Source organism: Grammomys surdaster, unplaced genomic scaffold (assembly GCF_004785775.1).
Source record: "Grammomys surdaster isolate TR1022 unplaced genomic scaffold, NIH_TR_1.0 255, whole genome shotgun sequence".
In the NCBI taxonomy this organism is placed as follows: Eukaryota; Metazoa; Chordata; class Mammalia; order Rodentia; family Muridae; genus Grammomys; species Grammomys surdaster.
The window spans coordinates 5,014,538-5,035,721 of NW_021604696.1; the positions used below are offsets into that span (position 1 = coordinate 5,014,538).

A 21,184-nucleotide genomic window follows, 5' to 3' on the forward strand; every position below is an offset into this window, starting at 1 on the left:
ATAATTGTGACATGCTTTGTGACACTGCAGACTATTGGGTGGAAATAATGGAAATGTTCATCAAGTCATCTCGTGGCCTGGCTCGTTGTCCCAGAGAACCATATTGTTTGCTAAAGCTTGTAATTTGGGAAGCTCTGGGCTTCGCTGCTGTTCAAGCATGGGCTCTAGAATACTGTGCTGCAGGTCGGCACTTGGCATTAAGGGGAAAAAATAAACAATCATAGTCCCAACAAAGTTTGCAGCAGAGAGAAATCTAATTCTTGGCACGCAGAATATATCTAACCTAAAATTCCCATGTGTCAAAAGTCTGGCTTCATTCGATACTGAAGCGTGATACTTCCCATTGCTGAGTGTTTGTGTGTGTGTTGGCAACCACATACATGTACGCAAATGTAATCATACATACGTGTGCACATGCATGTTCAGGACAGAGGACAACTTCAGTGTTGTTCCTTGGAAGCTTTCTACATGCATTTTTTAAAAATGATGTTTCTTTTTAAATTTTATTCCTGGGGAGGGAGCGTTGTATGGTATGCTCACGAGTGCAGGTTCTCACAGAGCCAGAGGCATTAGAACCTTCGGGATCACAGGCAAGTGTAGATGCTTGAGGTGGGCACTAGGAGCCGAGCTCAGATCTTCTGCAAGAGCAGTGTGTGCTCTTAATCACCGGTCAATCTCTCCAGCCAGGGTTCCTTGAAACAGACTGACCTGGAGCTTATCAGTTAAACTAGGCTGGCTTATAGTAGTAATTTCATGGGCAGGAGGAGGTCCTATCCCAGTCTGTCCCATTTATCTCCCCAATAAAAGACACAAAAATCTGGTATTCTAATTAACAAACTGTAAACCTAAACTGGGCAGGTCTGAGAGTATTATAACCCGGCTAGGCTGTTGATAATCAGGTAAAAGCCCCGTGACTTGCCATCTGAGTCTGTTTCTGTTGCATGTGTGTCCTCAGGGCAATTTTCTCTCTTGGCCAAATCCTCATGGTGCCTCATGGTGACTGCCTGCTTCCCTCTTCCCCTGTCTTCCTCCTCATGGTCCCTCCCTGAGACCCCTCCCCTATTCAATCCAAAGTTCCACTTTCCTCTCTCCCCTTCCCAGTCAAAGACTCTAGCCTTTTATTATCCAATCAGAGATTATTGGAGAACATTCTTTCAGCTCATTGGTCAATACAATGCCCATGTCCAGACTGCAACCTGATCTTGGGGCACAACATTCAGCAGCTGAATACACAGCGCACAAGACCAATCATGACACTGGTTGGTTAGCAAGCCCTAGGGATCCACCCGTCTCCACCTCCCCAGCTCTGGGATTACAGGTGTGTACCATTGTGCCTAGCTTTTTATGTGGGTGCTGGGAATCAAACTTAGGATCTCATGCTTGTACAGTAGATGCCTCACCAACTAGGTGGTTGCCCCAGTCCTTGGGGTCACTTTATGAAGTAGTTGGAACATTTCAGCCCCACGTTACAAGGTTGAGACTCAGCTCCACAGGTTCTTCACACATGGCATTGAGACACCAAGCAGAGAGCTGCAGCAGGAAGAGAGGTCATGGACAGGATAGTTGAGGCAAGTGTGGCATTTAGCTGGTTCAAGTTCAATTCAGAGTGATGAATGGTTTTCAGTGTTTGAGAACTACCACGATTATGTATCTCCAAAACCTTCTCATCTCTTCAGATGTGAAGCTAGAGACCCAGAGACGCCACCAGAGTTCTGAGTGCTTGCTACTTTTGCAGAATTGCTGAGTTAAGTTCTCATCAAGCAGTTCACAACCACCTGTAATTCCAGCTTTGGAGGATCTGATGCTCCTGGCTTCTGAGGACTCCAGCACTCAAACACACACACACACACACACACACACACACACACACACACACACCTCGGTGGCCACTGAGTGACACTTCCCTATTTTCCCATTCCTGACTCCCTGGTAGGCTTTTATTTATTGTGTGCTGTGAAGAGTTTGCCCGTATAGATATCGCATTATATGGTCTCCTTTGTGTGTTACTGATCTCACTTAACACGGTGTTCCAAAGTTCGTTTCTTCTTCAGGTTGCACAATACTGTGTTGTCTATGTGCTCATTCCCCATGCCCAGCCCTCGGCAATGTGTAGCTGAGTCGTTTCCCCTTTTGGGCTATCAGGAATAATGCTGTCAGAGACCTTGGTGTACAAGTGTCCATGTGAGTCTGATTCCATGTCTTGAGGGTGCATACCTAGGAGGCATTTTCTAGAGAAACAGAACTGATAGAATGGATGTAAAGAATTTATTCAATCAGTGTATGCAATATGGCCAGTTTAGCAACACAGCTGTCTCACAAGGACCCAACAGTTTCTCAGTCTAGGAGGCGAAGTGCTTCAAAAGTTTCAATCTGGCATTGAAACCTGGAGGGTTCCTGGAGAGGCACAGGAAAAGCTGGTTCTGATATCAGCGAAGGAGCCATCAGCAGCAACAGGATAATTAACTCGCCTGCCACAGGCAAGGCCAGTGGAACAAAACAAAGCCTGAAAAATCTTCTGCCACGCCCCTTTAGACTCCTCCCACACTTCTTCTGGGTTTTCTCATGTCAGTTAAGATTATTCTGCAATTGAGACTCGCAACTTGGGTGATTCTAAATTGTGGAAAGTTGACATTTGAAACCAACAATAACAAAGAGTATATGTTAGATTGATTATATGTGAACTATGTGTTGTGTTCTGTGTGTGTGTGTGCCATATGTGTTTGTGTGGGTGTGTACATGTGCAGATGAGGCCAGAGGTCCACGTCCAATGTCTTCTTGATCAGTCCCCCTTTATTTTTGAGATAGAGTCTCTCTCTGAGTCTGGAGCTCACCAATTAGCCAGGTATCCACTTGCCTCTGCTTCCCAAGCAGTGGGCTTATAAGCAAGTACCTCCATATCGGGCTTCTTTTATTTTACATGATTCCTGGGGGTCAAACTCAGGTCCACATGCCTGTACTCCAGTTACTGCGGTATCTCCTCAGTACCTGTGTATTATTTTCTAAGGCACTGAACCATCCCAGCTCCACGTCATCCTTAAACCTTTCTCTATCTCTTATTATCATTGTTGCTTTTATAACAAACCCCTAAGGATGTGATATGGGAGAGAGAATTGTGAGAAGTGGTATGTGCACTGAAGTGCAGTGTCCACAGAGACCAGAAGAGGGCGGTAGATCCTCTGCTTGCTGGAATTCCAGGGCATTGTGAGCTACTCAACCTGGATGCTAGGAACCAAGCGAGAGCTCTTATCCAAATCCAACAAAAGTGCAGAAGAGAAATCAATATGCAGAATCACAACCAATGAAAATACAGAGTTATACAGCCCAGTCCCAATCATACGTCTCAAAACGCTCCAGCACCCCAAGGCAGAGGGAACATTGCAGAGGAGGGGACAGAAAGATCATAAGGGGCAGAGGATCAGGGAGTTTGGTATCAGATTGTGTTTCCTAGTAATGTCAGAAGCCACACCCATAAAGTCTCACCAACATGGGTAAGCGTGAGCTGAACAAGGACAGCACCAATAGACTTGCCAAACTGGACAGAGGAAAGCTCGTGAGACCTCGATCTTACACAAAGAACTACAGGCAACCAGGGAAAGCTGGGAGTGGGAGAGGTGATGTTTCCCAGAGAAGGGAACACCAATTAGTTGTCCATTTCTACTCAGCTCTGTAGATATACATACAAGTAACATTATATAGACTCTACAGATTATACTTTGAGTGTGTGTGTGTGCATGTGTGTGTGTGTGTGCGCGCGCACGTATAAAATCATCTATGCATGCAATAACAATTAGTGAAAAAATAGTCATGAATTTGAAGGAAAGCGGGGGGGGGGTTGTATGGGGGATGTTGGCGAGAGACAAAGGAAGGGGACAAAATCACATATTGTGTGTGCATGCACACACACACACACATACACACACACATGCTCATTACCCACACATACATATAGAAATCAGAGGGTTTGTTCTCTCCTTTTACCATATGGGTCCCAGGGACTGAACTCAAGTTGTCGGGATTGGTACCAGATAAGCTATTTCAAAGGCTCCCCCAAAGATTAACCTTTCTTCTTAGGTCTTCTACAGCCCTTTATACACATTGGTAAACGGCTTTTAAGTGGACTAAGCTACAGAGTTCTTGGATGACAAATGCCCCAGCCAACCCTGGTGTCTCTTTATTTAGCAGATTGTTTTGGCCCAGGGCTAGATGGCTTGCAATCGTGATGTCAGTGACTGGAGCATGCCATCCACCAGGCAAGGATGGCTTGACGAAATAGCCCCTGACCTTCTCTTCCTCCCCGCAAAGTAATGCTTCTTCTATAATCGCCCAGTTCCTTTGCCACGTGCTCAGCTCCACCTTCCAAGCTGACCTTCTGTGCCTGCTGCTGTGTCTCCTTCCAGGGATGCCGGATGGAACTCTGGACACTGTGTGCGCAGAGGAAACAGGCAGTGAGGAGGACCTGTATGAAGAGCTTCACCACGCTGGCCACCACTACAGCCACCCTAGAGGAGGTGGAGAGCAACTGGCTATCAACGAGGTAGCGTGAAGGAGGGCCACGCGGCAGGCTCATGCGAGCCAGATGTGCAGTTGTGTTCAAAGCACATGGCATAGCTGGGATGCACACAGAACCTTTTATCCTGTGGTGGCTGCTACCCGCCCCTGTGAGCCATTTATATAGCACTGTGTGTTTAAGGCAGAACTTCCCTGGGTGGATCCAGGAGCAGGCGCACTGCCAGGATGTAGTCCTAATGAAGACAGATGTTTGGAAGAGGAGACCAGGACTTCCCTGTTACTCCAGTTCATGTGACAGATTCTGCATAGACTGTGCACGAAGCAAGGGAAAACTGATAAGCTGGTTTCCCTCCTGCAGACGCACACACAGAGTATTTGCTGTTGCCATGACAACCGTGGGCCACTTATAGGTTTTGCTATTTCCTGGCTAAGCAGACAAAATTAGTGAGAGACTTCATCTGGGCAGAACCGGTTCCCATTACAACTCCTCCATGTAATTTTTAATGTACACATATTGTGTATGCTTTATTTACAGTATGACATTTCAGTTAATGTATACAGTATGCAGTGGTCAGATTACGGTAATGGACACACACATCACCTGGAAAATTTACACTATTTTTATGTTGGAAACATTCAGAACCTCATCCATATTGTACAGAGGACCATGTGTGTCCGTGTGTGTGGAGGCCAGATTGTAGCCTCAGCTGTTGTTCCTTGGTCATTGTGTTTCCACTTTGTTATTTTGAGCCAAGGTTTCTCAGTGGCTTAGAGGTATGCAAGTAGATTAGGCTGACTGGCCAGCTATCTCCAGGGATCTATCTGTCTCTGCCTCATCAGTGCTGGGATCATACATACAAACCACCACGGCTAGCTGGCTTTCTTGTTTTCCTTCCTTCCTTCTTTCCTTCCTTCCTTCCTTTCTTCCTTTCTTGGTTTTTCAAGACAAGATTTCTCTGTGTGGCCCCGTCTGTTCTGGAATTCACTCTGTAGACCAGGCTGGCTTTTCAAACTCAGAGATTCTCCTGCCTCTGTCTCCAGAGGGCTCAGATTAAAGTCATGTGCCACCACCACTGGGCAACATGTCTGGCCTTTTACCTGGGTGCTGGGGCTTTGAACTCGGGTCCTCATGTTTGCAAAGCAAGTACTATTGCCCACTACACTGCCTCCACAGGCCTTTTGAACAATTCTCAGTGGAATGTACCAGGGCCACCCCACTGTGCTACAGTGATCTATGGGCTATTATTCCTCCTATCCCGCTGCCCGCTCCCCCTGTAGCCAGCACTTAACAAGCGTTTCTTAAGACAGAATTTTCAAAGCTTTAACTCTCCCATTTCTCACTGGAGAGAGGGCAGGACATAGCAGCTTGTCCTGCAGAAGTGTGAGATCCTATGTCTGTGTCTCTGTTTCCACAGAACAAAGGTCTTGCTATGGTACGGAAGAGTTTTCATCAGGACATGATGCTCAGTTGACTGTGATATCTGTGAGGAGCCCTGTTAATGGGGAGGGGACAAAGACACAGTTCCACTGTCACCCTCAGCAGCCTGAGGGGTTCCCCTAATCTTTTTAGGGACCTTGGCTCAGGCTCAACTGGCTCCAACAGAAAAAAAAAAAAAGAATTTCAGGCCTACCTAGCCAGTTTGAAGGAGAGTCCAGGAATATTTTAATACGGAAGAGGGATGGCCAGTAAGAAAGATACAGATAACCAAGTGCAGGTGTGTCCTCCTCAAGGAAAACCTGCCATTGATGCCTTAGCTGTATGTATTATTTTTGTGGTCCTCTGAACTACATCTTTATCTGTCTCTCTGTCTTTCTCTCTGACTAATGAAAACCCCAGAGCCAGGGCTACAAGAAGTAAGGAAGTTCTGAGAGACGTATTCAGTGAGACAGTGCAGGTGCCGTGCACATGCAGAAGGTCCTGTGAGCCAGCATAGATAGTGTCCATATGCAAAAGACCTTTGAGGATAGTACAAGCGGCGGAGTTCTGTAAGTACCGATTGCAGTCCTTAAGATAGTTCACATCTTTGTTGGCTTAAGGTCTTTCAGGGGACAGCCATCATGGGAGGGAGCCTCTTTCTCGTGATGCAGTGGGCTGTGCAGGGAAGAGGCAGCCTCTTCATTCAGGTCTACCCTCTACAGAGCTTACCTCAATGGATCCACCAGTGCCTCTAGCTCTTAACATAGAAAAGGCAAGAAGTAGCTCTCTAAATGGGACAGGGGGAAGGGCAGGTCAGGCATGAAGTGTGTCCCCCAGATTCAAGGGACAGATTTCATGCTAGACACCCATCTGGGGATATGGGTGACTTCTCTGGGCTCTGACTTTACCTGGAGAGTCAGGAACGATTGAGTGCTTTCTGGCCTACAGAAGGCATCAAGTAGACTCTTGCCAGTTCATTGAAGACATAGCTGATTGCTGATGGTAGGCTAACTCCTTCCTCCAGTAGCCTCTTCCCACCATTGGCTGCTGCCTGAACTGGCTCAGCAGGAGGCTCTGCTGATAATTCACATGGGCTTTCTCCCTGGAGATGATTGGAGCAGGAAGCGTCAGGGGGAAAGCCCAGCATTCTCAGTGACGTTTGGCCTACCAAAGTCTCACTGTGTCTTGTTCTAGATTGTAAACCTTTCCTGGAGTGGCAGCTAGAGGTGGTTATGAGGTGCTGAAAGTGGATGCTAGTAACCTAACTTGGGTTCTCAGCTAAAGTATTCATAACTCCTGAGCCTTGTCCTCAGCCCCCCCAGACTTCTCAGGATTCTAGCAAAGGGGAATCCAAATCGTCTAGCCAAGAAAGGAATACATAATGTGAACCAGAGAGGCAATTTGCATTGTGGATACCCAACAAGTGACTGCTATGCATACTCACACATATGCGTACATTGCTGGTATAGTATAGGTTTGTATATGTTGAACATATGTGTCGTGCATATGTGTCATGCATGGTCTGTGCACTTGCCGGATGTCAGGCAGTGTGCCCACCCTAGCATGCAGATGTGTGGAAGGCACAGTCCTTCCTGCAGAGAGCTAACTATGCAAGAGTAGGTTGGGTGTGTGATGCCTCTCTTTCTGGGTACCCCGAGGAGCATGAGGAGGTGTGGCCTAGGGTCTCGTTCTTGCTGTTTTCCTTGCACATACTTGTTCCTGGCACCTTGGGACTGCCCAACTGCTGCAGGATGAATCAGCAAATGAAGCAGTTAATTGTCCTCTTTTCCTGCAAGCGGCTCTCTCTCACAGCATTGTCCTGTATGGAGCCTTCTCCAGATGCCCATGGCTTAGGCCTGGGCACACATGTGCTTCCTACCCTGCCCAGCCATGTTAGCATTGGCTGTAATGCCTGCTACCTGGCCAGAATCCATTCTCAGCGTGAGAATCTTTCCCTGACTGGCAATAGTAAGAAGTGTTTATCCATGGATCTTTTAGATAGCCTTCCCTTTCCACCTACCCAGCCTGGCTTGATCTGTCAATGCTTCAGATGTATGGGTGTGTGCAGTGATCCAGAGAGAGAGGTAGGTGGGAGACCTTAGGTGCTAATACCTTACCACCTGGGCATGGCTGCCTGTATCCTCGGGGCCAGGCCATGGCTGAAAATTTCTCCTGGCTCCAGCTGGTCCCCACACGGATGAGACCATTGGGATGTCAAGGTTCTCTTTGTTACAAGCACACATAGCTGCTGGGATCCTTCAACTCTGGGGTGGATGAAGAGTACACACACAGCCTCTAGGTCCTGCTGCACCGCGCCCAAACTAGGAGCCAGACAGACACTAGAGGGAGGCCATAGAAACTGTCCTCCAAACTTAAAGTGTAAACAAAAGGGCTGTCAATGATAAGACCTGCACAGCAGTGGGATGCAGAGTTGTCCCAGAACACTGGTCTCCCAAAGGTGCTCCGCGCCTCTCCCCCTGGCACTTTGTGGCACATCTGAGGGGACTGAAGGACCCAAGGCTAGCCCACTATGGAGCCAGCTGTCCTCTGTCTCCAAGCGTCTGTGTCTTCACAGGATTCCTGTGATGGTAGACACACTGGGCCTGGCCTGGTTCTCACACTCCCCAGTCTGAAGGAGGAACCAGATATCTGTCTTGTGCTCACCCTTGTTGGATAGATAACCAACTGCCTCAGGAGTTCCCCAAGACAGGAAAGGAGCATCTGTAAGTCCCTCAGACCACTGCTGCCCTGTGAACCCAGACTACAAAGCCAGATGGCAGCCACACTTGTAAAGGAGCTCCCCTTCCTTCTAGTATTACCGTAAACTATAGAACTTGGGGCTCAGCCTCACCCACCTCAGACATCCAAGTCTCCCTTCGGCTTTCCTGTTTGTCTTGCCACCTTGACATACACCAGCCTAGGGGCCACTCCTCTGGGGGCCTGAGCCTTTACAGTCAAGTTTTTTTTTTTTTAATTGTTTGGGTTCATGCAATCCACAGAGTTGTCCCAGTCATATCCTGAGCTCTTGGGGTTCAAAAGGGTAGAAGTCCCCGGGCACAGTGGTATTCTCAACCCGGCCCAAATGCAAGGGCCTTTTGTCTGTTCCTATCATGAGGTGAAGTTTATGCCCACAGCTGGGCCCAGGCCTCCGTAGGTCTGGCATTCCAGTGACCAGAATGCAGCTGTGTGACCTTACCCTAGATCTGAGGCAAACAAACATATACTCACCTCAGATGGGATATTGAGAACAAAACAAAGAAACCCTAGTCTAGCATAGTGATCCGTGAGTTTACTGGGGTTACATATAGAAGCATACTTGGCTCAAAAGCAGGTGTATGATTCCCTGGATGAATCCCTGGAGCTCTCTACAGGACTTCTGGCAGCCCAACTGGTCATAGAGTTGACCTCTCCTCAACAATTGTTATTCCTTATATAACCCTGGGGAGGAGCCTTGTGAATCCTGTATGTTTCAGGAACTTTTTGAGAACTGTGAGCTGTCTCAGCACTAGTTCTTCTCAGCACTCTGTTTTGCTGGGTGAGTGTGTAATAACTAATTGTCAGATGTTTCAGAGGCACACTTACTCATCTGTGTAGGAAATGACAGAAGATAGCCTTATTAGTATTTAGAACCCTTGGCCCTCTGAGGATTTGCCTCAGAGAGTAGAGTACTTGCCAGAAAGCATGAAGACCTGAGTTTGAGCCCCAGAACCACATAAACCTAGCACGAGTGGCACATACACATAATCCTAGCTCTCTGAGGAGGCAGAGGTAGGAAGATGAGAAATTCAAGGTCATCTATATAAGATAAGTGAATTTTAAGCCATTCTGGACTATATGACAAAACAACTGGCCTATCCTTCTTCACAGCAATCTTGCTACACATTCTGGCTCGCCAGGGACTGCCTGAGTCTAAGTCCCAGGGTACACCCACCCCCTCCAGGATTTCCATGGCCATCTGTGTACCTGGCCAAAACCAGAAAGAAACATTGTGCGGGACATCAGTCTTTGACTCCTTCCAGGGAAGCACCCTGAGCAAATCACAGCACACCCAGAGCCGCAGCAATCAGCAATCAGGCGACTATGAGGGAGGAGCCAGGCGGGTGAGCGCAGGCAGCTCCGCCTCCTTTCCGGTGCCTCCGGCTCCAGCCTTGAGCTGGGATCTCCCAGCGGTAGGAGCCCGGAGGTTGGCCGGGCGTGATGGCCAGGCCCCCGCAGCCCCGGCGTGGCCCCGCAACGCCTGGTGGCGCCCTGCGCGCCCTGCTGCGCTGCAACCTGCCCCCGGGCGCCCAGCGCGTGGTGGTCTCCGCTGTGCTGGCGTTGCTGGTCCTCATCAACGCCGTGCTGATATTCCTACTAGCTTTCCGCTGAGCGCGCGCCCAGCACCGCGGGGAACCGCGAAGGGTGAGTGGCACCTTCCAGCCGCTGTCACTGCACTAGCGTGGGGGAGGGGGAGACGACGACTCCCATTATCCCCGTGGGCTCATTGTCAAGGCCGGTCTGGGAGTGCCCACCGAGGATGCCACCTTTAGGGTGGCTGGGGGGCGTGGTGTGGCACACGTGCCCAAAAGGCCTTTCATCCGTCCTAGAGGCTGGGAAGGAGGGGGTGGGACAACATGGCGGGGCTCTCTAACAAGATGCAGAGGAGCCCTGACCTGCTGGCGGAGGCTGTCTGGAAAGGGTGTGCATGGGAGGGCAGGGCATGTATTGTGTGGGTGCGGCAAGAGGCTGGAGGAGGGTATCTGGGCTCCCCTGCACGTGATACCTGCGTTTTTGTTATTTCAGGCCTTAGTGCCAGTCAATCTCCTAGGGCAGAGCTGCAGCTGCTGCTGCCTGACTTGCAGCAGCCACTCTGAACACACCCTCCCACCACTTCCGGTGCTCAGGGACAGCTTGGTGGGAAGGCGCCACCACTCTACATGAGAGAGGCATACAGGACAGGACGTAGGAGGGTAGTAGGGTAATCTGCTAAAGGATGTGATGGTCCACAGGGGTCGGTTTGAGGCACAGGCTGGAGACTTTCCCCTCCCTTAGAGCCAGTTGGAACCTCAAGGAACAGGAAGAAATTCTGCCCCTGCCCCTGGCTTATCCTGCCCTGGATTATCTTGAACTAGCCTGGGCAGTGGCACAAGCCCCACCTGCCTCCTGATACCCTTCCACCTCAGAGGAAGGAGCCAGGCAGACACCAACTGGAATCCTATGTTTGGCAGCGGCTGGAATGCTGGGTTAAGGAAAGGGTTAAGGAAGGAATGGGTGCACCTGGTGGGGCCCAGGAGGGGGCTCTGCAGAGAAATGAACTTTGCTGCAGCTGGAGTTCACTTCCAATACCCTATAAAATGTGTCTCAGGCCCCTTGGAGCCACATTTTGGTTTGGCCATGGCATGGAAATGGTTCATTTCAGAGCTACAGCTTAGGAGAGCCTTCCATGTGTGACCCCCATGAAGGGGAGATTCTGTTTACTGGGGTTCTGATGGGAGATGCAAGGAGTTCAGAGGGTGTGCTCTGACACGGCCGTGTGGCTGTCTGGTGCTTTCTGTGCTTGGAAACCACAGTGAGGATCCACACCTCCTTCCCACGCCTACAGACTTCCACAGGACTAGACAGGACCATTGTGGGACTTGTCTCTAATGCCACCCAGGACCCTGGTCTCTGCCTTTGTACCGCACCCTCAGTAGCTTCCCCAGCAGCAGGACAGGATCCATACATGTCTGTAAGCACTGGAGAATGAGAGGCTGTGTCTGCCTTCCTTCCTTCCTTCCTTCCTTCCTTCCTTCCTTCCTTCCTTCCTTCCTTCCCAGTGCTTATTTGAGGGAATGCAGGGACAGAGGGAGACATCTCACCCAGTTCATACAAAGCAGGAAGCTGGGCCATGTTGAGTATCTAGGTTACTTCCCCAAATCTGTAGCCTCAATCCAGAGAGAGCCCAGGTCAGGACCATTCCCTGTTCTTTCTCACTGGCACCGGCTTCCACTTCTTCTTTTCCCACATCCTTCAAGGCTTCAATGACAGTCTACTGCAGAAGGTGTGCTGGCTCCCAGCCTGCAGCAGACCGGCTCCTCCTGTGGCCTTGCTGAGTCTTCCTGTCTTATCCCACATGTGTGGCAGCCAGAGTCATCTGCAGAAAGTCGCTGAACCAGAGGCAGGGAGCCTAGAGGTTGGAAGTCCGCTGTCCCCAGGAATACTCAGCGCTCTGTGCTGGGATCCCTCTGTGTCATTGGGCATAGAGATCTCTAAGACAGAGTCTGGCAATAGGGGTAGAAATGCTAGCCATTTTCCTGGGAAATACACCTTCCTGGGCTGATTCGAGGATTCCAATATGGAAGCACCCAAAGAGGATGTAGAGCAGCTTATGGTTAGGACTGGCTTTGTGGGGGGACCTGTTTTGGGGGGTATACAGTCTAGTTCTTCTTTGTTAGGCTGGACGCATGCATCCCACACACCGTCTCCTGCCTTAAGGCACCAGAGCCATTTATTTTTAAAGCAGAAACAGCCTTCAGAACAGAAAGGGGGAAGCCAATGAGTGGGAGACAGAGTTCCAATCATGAAGGCCACCCGGAAGGGGCCGGGGGCAGGCTACCCAGTGGAGAGAGGAGCCTCACCAGTCCTCTGGACAGAAAGAGCCTAGTACATAGAGCTGTCAGCCAGATATAGTAACTGACTCGGTGGCAGGGGCTCACCAGCTAGAGTTAGCAGCTACAAAAGTCGCCTGTTTAATACCCAGCCTGAGAAGGAAAGGAAGGCAGATAGAATGATTAAAACAGCCCTCCAGGTCTCAGTCTGAGGACTGCCCCTCAGCTGGTGCCTAACCCGTAAGGAGCAATGGCGTCATATGGCTACTTCTGCAAGGGTTTAAAAAGGCACACAAATACGACCCAGCTGCCATGGTGGACACTGTCACTGGTAATACATCACGGTTAACTGGATGACCTCACGGGCCATGCAAGTGCACAAGAACCTGCAGAGGGAGCGAGTTCCCTCTCTTAAATGGCCGCCTACGAGAGCTAGTAGCAGCTGCCAATTGCCAGGTCCCAGCCCTAGCCCAGCATCTCAGCGTAGGGCATTGGAGCTGAAGCCACAGACTTCAACCGAGCTGAAGGTTTGGACCTTCAGCTGGACAGGGAAGGGGACATGACAGTCAATCCCATTTTGTGTTCCCTCACTGAGCTTCGAAAATCTAGGCATGCCTTAGGCACAGCCCTGCCTCCAGAAGAAGCTGCTGGCCTGGAAGGACACTTCATTCGTTTCTCTGTAAAGCAGGCCAGGATCCTTTCCAGGGCTGCTGGGTAAGGGGTAGGGTAGGGCAGCCCTGCCTCACTGACCTACCGGCCTTGACTCTCTCTCTCCAGCTCATCAGTGATGGCAGTGTGGTGTGTGCTGAGGCCTTGTGGGACCATGTCACCATGGATGACCAGGAGCTGGGCTTCAAAGCTGGGGATGTCATCGAAGTGATGGATGCCACCAACCGAGAATGGTGGTGGGGCCGAGTGGCAGATGGCGAGGGGTGGTTCCCTGCCAGCTTTGTACGGGTATGACTCCAGTCTGTGCTTTCCTGGGGAGGAGGGGGGCAGTCCCAGGCATGGGACATGGACTACACCCTCTCTGTGTTTGCTGTCGCTTGGTGCCTCAGACTGGATGGGTAGGGGATCAGAACTGTGACAGACATTCAATCCCCTGCTTGCCAAAGAGAAGAGCAGCTCAGGAATGTAAGAATGTGATGCTTCAGAATCCCACCACTTTAAGAATGCCTTCTATCCATCACTAAGCACCACAGTGTTCATTGCAGTGTGTGGGGACCATGTAACATACACACTGCCCTTAAGGGGTGGAAATCTGGGAGGAGGCATAGACAGAGAGCTCATACCCAAGAGAACAAGTCACCCCAGTTCCAATCTTAGGCTGCATCTGGTCACCAAAGAACTCTTGATTCAGACTCCCAAAGGCCAGGCAGAGGGAGAGAATTCCCCAGTTCTCAGGTACTCCTCTTGTGCAGAGCCCCGGTCCCCTACCCTTTCCTAAACTTACAGACTAGTGATCTAGCAAGGTCTTTACCTAGGCACATGAATTCCTATACCCAGATGCCCAAGGATGAGTAGATCTGGTTCAGAAATTCCTAGTGCTTTGCTCCAATCCCCACTGAGAACAAAGTATACCAGAGGAGTGAATTTGACAGTAGCTGCGGTCTAACCCGCCATCTGCCCTGGCTTTGTGTCTTAGGCAGTTGCGCAGAAATTGTGGATGTGCCCTTGGACCTGTGTGTCCTTCGGCAGCTACTGGCCTCAGCTTCAGATAACCTAGAGCTGAGTTCAGGGACTGACTAGAAGATGGCAGGGTTTAATCTGCCTTGCCTTGTTGTCTAAAGCTGCGCGTGAACCAGGATGAGCCCGCGGACGACTACGAGGCCCCGCGGGCCGGGGCTGGAGAGGCCGATGACAGCGGTCCAGAGGCCCAGAGCTGCAAGGACCAGATGCGCACAAATGTCATCAATGAGATTCTCAGCACTGAGCGGGACTACATCAAGCACCTTCGTGACATCTGTGAGGTGAGAGGAGTAGGCAGGGCTTGTTTGGAGAAGTGAGAGCAGTGTGGGCTGCGTGACTTGGGCTTTAGGTTAGAATGGGATGGGCGAGGACATAGGGCGTGGTGAACTGGTGCAGAGGGCGTGGCATGTGGTGGGGTACGCGAATGCGGTCCCCAGAGAGCTTGGCTCCGCCCCACCCCCCAGGGCTATGTCCGCCAGTGCCGCAAGCGGGAGGATATGTTCAGTGAAGAGCAGCTGCGCACCATCTTTGGGAACATCGAGGACATCTACCGCTGCCAAAAGGCGTTTGTGAAGGCTTTGGAGCAGAAGTTCAACACAGAGCGGCCACACCTGAGCGAGCTGGGTGCCTGCTTTCTGGAACACGTGAGTGTGCCTGGACCCGTCCCATACAGGACCCTTAATCTCTAACAGGCTGCAGTGCCTGGCCCTCCCCCCACTCCACCCTACCCCATCCCTAACTTGTCTTTGTACTTGGCACCCTTGCTGTACCCCAGGCCACTTACTTCCCCCAACCCCCGCCGCCCCCAGAATTTACAACACCAGGTTCACAGATAAAAGCTGCTAGCCTTCCTGGGCAGACTGTCTTGTCCTCTACTGAGGCGGGAGTCTCTCCAACTTCCAAGGCTTTACCTGAATTAATTACCTGGGAGTCAAGCCTTGATAATCTTTCCTGATTAGCACCACTGACTTCATTAAAAGATAATAAAATAAAAACAGAGGCATGATCAGAATCTCATAGAAGCCCTACCTAGAAAGCCGAGTGTCTCCAAGGATAGGCAGACACATCACAGATTTTTTTTCCCCCATCTCTGGAATGACTACATATAGTTTGTATCCAGCGAAGTAGTTAGAAGCAGCCCCTATACAAAATGCGGAAGCTCCTGACCCTTACCTTATAGCTGTGGCCTGTTGCTGGGGAAACAGCAGACAGCCATCCTGACCTCTAGCTGTGCCCCCAGCAAGCAGACTTCCAGATCTATTCTGAGTACTGCAACAACCACCCCAATGCCTGCGTGGAGCTCTCCCGACTCACCAAGCTCAGCAAGTACGTGTACTTCTTCGAGGCCTGCCGCCTGCTGCAAAGAATGATTGACATCTCGCTGGATGGCTTTCTGCTGACCCCGGTGCAGAAGATCTGCAAGTATCCCCTCCAGTTGGCAGAGCTGCTCAAGTACACGCACCCGCAGCACAGGTAGAGGGCCCAAGGTGGGGAGGGGAGCGGCCCGAGACTGCATGCCATCAGTCAGCAAATTTGCAGCATGGGTACCGTTTGCAGAATGTTGGGTACTGCTGTAGGCACTGGGAAAAGGGTAAAGCGAGGCCACCACCTTGAGCTATACAGGAGTAGGGAAGGATATACATCAATAGTATATTAAGCTCTTCTACCTGGAAGTTACGTAGGAGAGGAGGGCTATTGTACTTGATGGATGAGGCTGTTGCTAAGAGTAACCTCACATGGAATGGCCTCTGGGGACTCTACAGCTCTTCCTGCTCTCCAGCTTGCTGCACCCTGCTTCTGTCTGTTCCACTCCAGGGACTTTAAAAATGTCGAAGCTGCCTTGCACGCCATGAAGAATGTGGCCCAGCTCATCAATGAACGGAAACGAAGACTTGAAAACATTGACAAGATTGCTCAGTGGCAGAGCTCCATAGAGGACTGGGAGGTGAGGGCCCCGGTGCCCAGAAAATCCTCTGGGGGTCTTTGCTTGAAAACTGCCCTTGCTCAGAAGGGGAGAGAAGCAGGGACCCACTGCACCCCCAGGAGCTGTTGGAAGTACAGGTTCTCTTGCACTGGGCCTCTGGTGGCACCTCCACTTTGGGACCTAATGGTGTGCACTATCACACACCTTCCAGCCATCGCCAGCCTAGGGACAGCCCTAACCCAAGAAACTGTGTTTCTAAGACACACTGGTCTGTTTCTCTGCCCCCAGGACAGGCTGGACTGCTAAATTTTAGATAAGTTCTGGAACTCTCAACAGTTGAGTTTAGAGCCCATGGTAAGACTAGAACTGGATGCTCACTTTTTCTGGGTTGCTCATCCTCATGTGTCTGCCCGGCTTGCCTTCTAAGGCAAACAAGTAAAACTGATAACTATACATACATCCCTGCTCCTTAAAAGCATGGGGTGGGAGGACTTCTGCCTCTCTGCACACAGCCATCCACCACTTCTGTACTTACCCAGATGGAACTGTGGTATACTGTGCCAGTTGCCAGGATAAGACCATAAGGAACGCCAGGATAAGGCACAGAAAAGGACAGAAGTAGAGTCCTAGGCTCTACTTGCACTGAGTAGGCAAAGCTGGACAGTGCAGCAGCTTGGCTGAGTCCATGCCTGGCCAAGGACTAGAAAGCACAGTCATCCCCAAATGGATGGCTGCCAGCAGCTCCCACAGATCAGTTTCAGGTACTAAATACATCTAGCTGCAGGAGCAAGTTCCTGCCAAGCCTCATTTTTCTCTAAAGCATTTAAAAGACAGTGTTAGCCATGTCCAGAATTCTGTACTTCTAATAGCCATCTTCCAAAGCGAAAAGAATAGGCTCAGGGCCTAGGAGGTAAAGTGCCTTCTTGCTCTGCATGCAAGCAAGAGGCCCTGAATTCAGATCCCCAGCACTCACATTTAAAAAGAAAAAAACAAAACAAAACAAAAAACCAGGCGTGGTGATACACCTCTCAGTCTTAGATGGTAGAGACAGGAGGATTCCTGATACTTTTGGGTCACCCAGCCTGATTTTATTAGTTCAGTGAAAAGACCTTGTCTCAACAAATAAGGTAGAGATGGCTTGGTGAGATGCCTTGGCGGGTAAAGGTACCCGCTGCCAAGGTTGTTGAAATGCATGGCAGTCTCCAGGACCCATTTGGTGGAAAGAGAGGATCCTGCAAGGGGTCCTCTGTGCTCCACACACTTGCTGGGGCATGTGTGCATACACCCCTCCCACAATAAATAAATAATAAAAGGTTTTTTTTTAAAAGGTGGAAAGTCATTAAGACACCTGATGTTGACCTGTCCCCCCACCATGCTCATACATACAAGCACACATGTAAACACACATGTAAACACGTGGACACACCACACCACACAAAATGAAAAAGTAAAATGAACTTTGGTATTTTATTTAATTCAATGGATCAAAATATTTCAAATGTAACCAACAACCATTTTTGACAATGTTTTATATATTGTCAAAACCACCGTGTACTTCAGTGACATCAAATTCCCAGTACTCGGCAGCCATAGAAGGCCAGTGGTGCCCCCTCTCTCCTCCCACATCCACACTTGTAAGGCTGCCTTTGGGTTTTTTCTTACCTTGTCCTACCTCGCTCAATTCAGGAGATAGCAAGAAGACACCCACTCGCCAACAGAGGCAGGAGGTAGAGCCTAAGGTTGGGCACGCTTACCTCATGGCTCTCCTTGGGGTTCACTCAGGGGGAAGACCTCCTGGTCAGGAGCTCGGAACTCATCCACTCAGGGGAGCTGACCCGTGTCACACAGCCTCAAGCCAGGAGTCAACAGAGAATGTTTTTTCTCTTTGACCGGCAGCTCATCTATTGTAAAAAGGTATCGAACCACCCTGCCTTGCCAGACCAGTCCATGGAGTACACAGTTAAGGGCTGGGGCTCTTGGCTAGAGGCAAAGAGCCTGTCAGACTCTGCCTTTGGTCATTCTGTGTCTCCAGGAGCCCCCAGTAAGGCCCTTAGGACTGGCTCTCTATGGTGAGCCCAGGGACACTGGGCGTAGCTGTTTGAACAGTGTACTGTTGAGAACACCCCCCTCCCTGACCCAGTCCCTGCCTGCTCCTCAGATCATGTCTCCCTCTGCAAGCCTTTGCTTCTCTGTCTCATTTCTCTGATCCCAGCAGCCTCTGGCCTCTTTACTGCTAGCTTCTGCTTCTTTCAAACCATGGCACACTGGTCCCATGCATGAAGCCTTCCTTGTTCTCTCTGCTCTCTCCCCGCTACCATATGGACCGCTGCTTTAGTTTCTGAGGCTTTCTGCCCACCAGACCATGTGCACTTCAAAAGATTAGAATGTCCTGCCAGTCTGTGGCTTGGAGGGGAGGTGGGCATGGACCCTGGACATGACTGCTGGGCAGCCAGGGCTCAGGGTGGCATCTGGCAGGATCTGCTCCGCCGGGACGTGCTGTACTACAAGGGCCGGCTGGACATGGATGACCTGGAGGTGGTAGATGTGGAAGACGGGAAGGACCGAGACCTCCACGTGAGCGTCAAGAATGCCTTCCGTCTGTACTGTGGTACCACGGGGGACAGCCACTTACTGTGTGCCAGGAAACCAGAACAGAAGCAGCGCTGGCTTAAGGCCTTTGCCAGAGAGAGGGAGCAGGTGCGGCTGGACCAGGAGACAGGTGGGAGATCCTGCTGGACCTTGCCTAGCCACTGGGCCCCACATACCAGGTAGTCAGGGCCAACTTGAGAATGAGACCACACCCTAGTGCTGAGTGAGGCTGCAGAAACCTCTTAGTACCCCTGTCTGGTAGAAATGGCCATTCCTGTGGTCAACCCCATGGACTGAGTCTGTTGGGAGTACTTCACCCTATGTGCCCATCTGTTGAGAGCTGGGGCAGCCCCTTCCCACCAAGCCCTGGAGAACATGGAGTGGGTACTACAGAAGCCTTTCCCATCCTTTCCTGTTCCTTGTCACCAACTTCATGCTTTGGTTTAGGAGCCTCCACAGGCGTGAAGAGAAAGAAGCTAGGTATTAGAGAAGCAAAGGGGACACACGGGTGGCTCAGGAATCTTCGTCCTCTCCCTTGGCTGTGTCAAGACAGAATGACTGAGCAGGCGAGGGAAGTCCCTGCCATGCCAGGCTGTCTCAAGCGTGATAGGAATGGGGTGCCAGGAGGATAGTGCCTGGACTAGAAAGCCCTTCAGGGAGGCACATGAGCAGGTGAAGAAGGCAAGGTGGGGTCTCACATATGCCCTTCCTCCAGGCTTCTCCATCACCGAGCTTCAGAGGAAGCAGGCCATGCTGAACGCCAGCAAGCAGCAGGCCACGGGCAAGCCTAAAGGTAAACGGGCAAGCATCCTACTCCCTAGGCAGTTCCAGCCTTGACTGCGTTCCCCTCTCTGACTTCAAAAGCAATGGCAGCCAGCCACCCGCCTCCTTAGAGATGTCTACTGTCTGCCCTTTACAAGTGTATGTTTTCAAAGGTGGTAAGGGCCAGAGATGCCAGTTTTTGCTTCACTTCTCTGGCATTACAGAGTTTCCAGGAGTTACAGAGTTCACCTCCCCAGGCTGTCAATAGGTGTGTCACAGCTGCCTGTGAGAGAGTCATCTCTCCAACTCCATAGATAGAAGCAGATATTCCACACCTTGGACAGTGGCCCTGGCCAGCCCTCAGGCTGCAGAAGCTCAGGCCAAAAACTATTGATATCTTGGGATTTTGTGTGTTGTGGTTTTAGCCCCTTGGGAAGCAAGTCCTGTGTGGCAAACTACTATATTTATGGAAAGATGTACAGCAGAACCCACAAACAGACCCCTTTTGGTCTTCTATCCTTGTGACCCCTGGTGTCTCTCTTTCCCTGTCCAGCTGTGGGCAGGCCAGGATACCTGACCCGCCACAAGCACCCATCATTGCCTGCCAGCCGGCCCCAGCAGCAGGTGTTGGTACTAGCAGAGCCCAGGCGGAAGCAGTCTAACTTCTGGCACAGCATCAGCCGACTGGCGCCCTTCCGCAAGTGAGCCAGCACCCATCAGACAACCTGACGGCACTTTGTGGACCCGTCCTTTCCTCTCTGAGGCCTACACTATCAGGCCCTCTACCTGTTTTACAAACTGGAAGTGAACAGGCGCATCGTCACACTGTATGATGTCTGGGCCCTATCTCTGGCCCCTTCCCCATGGCTAGTGTGCAGGTACCAGCCTCTGCCTATACTCTGGACCTACGCATGAGCCTCCATCAATGGTAAGCCTGCACGCCCCGGCTCAGAACCTCTGGCCAGGCTGTCTGTGCACATAGGCTAATCTGCTCTGGACATTCTTTGGAAAGTTTATCATCTCCATTTCTGTTTCTTCTGCGTAGGAGACCAAACTCTGTGGCCATGAGCCACCTGCCAAAGCAGGTGTGTGTCCCTCTGCTCTTCATCTGTCTGTTCAGGCCCCCAGCGCACTTACAACCTGAGAGGTCAGGGACCAGGAATTCAGCACTCCTAACTCTACCTATAGCTGTCCTTATGCCTCCTGGTCCCTCTATACACTGCTGGCTGCCAGACACCCTCTTTACTTGTGACATGTATAATGAGAACAAAACCATACAGTCAACTGTGTACCTGGTTCTGGGTTAGTGACAGTTCCCTGTAGCTGGGGTGGCTGCACACACACCCACACCCACTCCCTGTTCATTATGATTTTGGTTGTGTTGTTTCTCTAATACTGGAGAATTGTTAATGACACAGAAAGATTGCCTTACCCTAGTATGTGTGAGAAGCCATAAGGACTGAACTCTGTGGCCCAGCACGGGTGGCCTCCTCGTGGGGCACATGGCCGGGCCTGCACATGGTGCAGAGCCCACAGGACTTGGAAGCATGGAGTTACTCTTGCGCTGCACCTTCTCTAATCCAAAAGCCCATTTAATTTCATAAAGAAACGAATGAAAAGCAACCTGGCTGCTGGTCAGCTGGTGGTGTGTGTCAGTTTCTTCGGTGTGCTGTCATCCCTCCTGGGGCTGGTGCCCCGCCTCTCCTCTTCTGCTCTCAGCCTAGGGGA

At 50.8% G+C, this 21,184-nt stretch overlaps 1 protein-coding gene across 2 annotated transcripts in view; it reads left to right on the top strand.

Moving 5' to 3' along the window:
- Arhgef4 (Rho guanine nucleotide exchange factor 4) overlaps positions 1-21,094 on the top strand; it is a 141,138-nt gene extending 120,044 nt beyond the window's left edge. The window contains exons 5-14 of one of the 2 annotated variants that reach the window (XM_028775432.1): positions 4,398-4,534; positions 13,270-13,449; positions 14,283-14,462; positions 14,646-14,825; positions 15,422-15,654; positions 15,997-16,126; positions 17,888-18,019; positions 18,581-18,824; positions 19,410-19,487; positions 20,010-21,094. In XM_028775432.1, coding sequence (XP_028631265.1) covers positions 4,398-4,534; positions 13,270-13,449; positions 14,283-14,462; positions 14,646-14,825; positions 15,422-15,654; positions 15,997-16,126; positions 17,888-18,019; positions 18,581-18,824; positions 19,410-19,487; positions 20,010-20,161 — 1,646 coding nt within the window. In that variant the 3' untranslated portion in view covers positions 20,162-21,094. Of the gene's footprint in view, positions 1-4,397; positions 4,535-10,070; positions 10,328-13,269; positions 13,450-14,282; positions 14,463-14,645; positions 14,826-15,421; positions 15,655-15,996; positions 16,127-17,887; positions 18,020-18,580; positions 18,825-19,409; positions 19,488-20,009 lie in introns of those variants that run through there. The other variant, XM_028775436.1, reaches the window with a different exon arrangement.
- Positions 21,095-21,184: the final 90 nt, after the last annotated feature.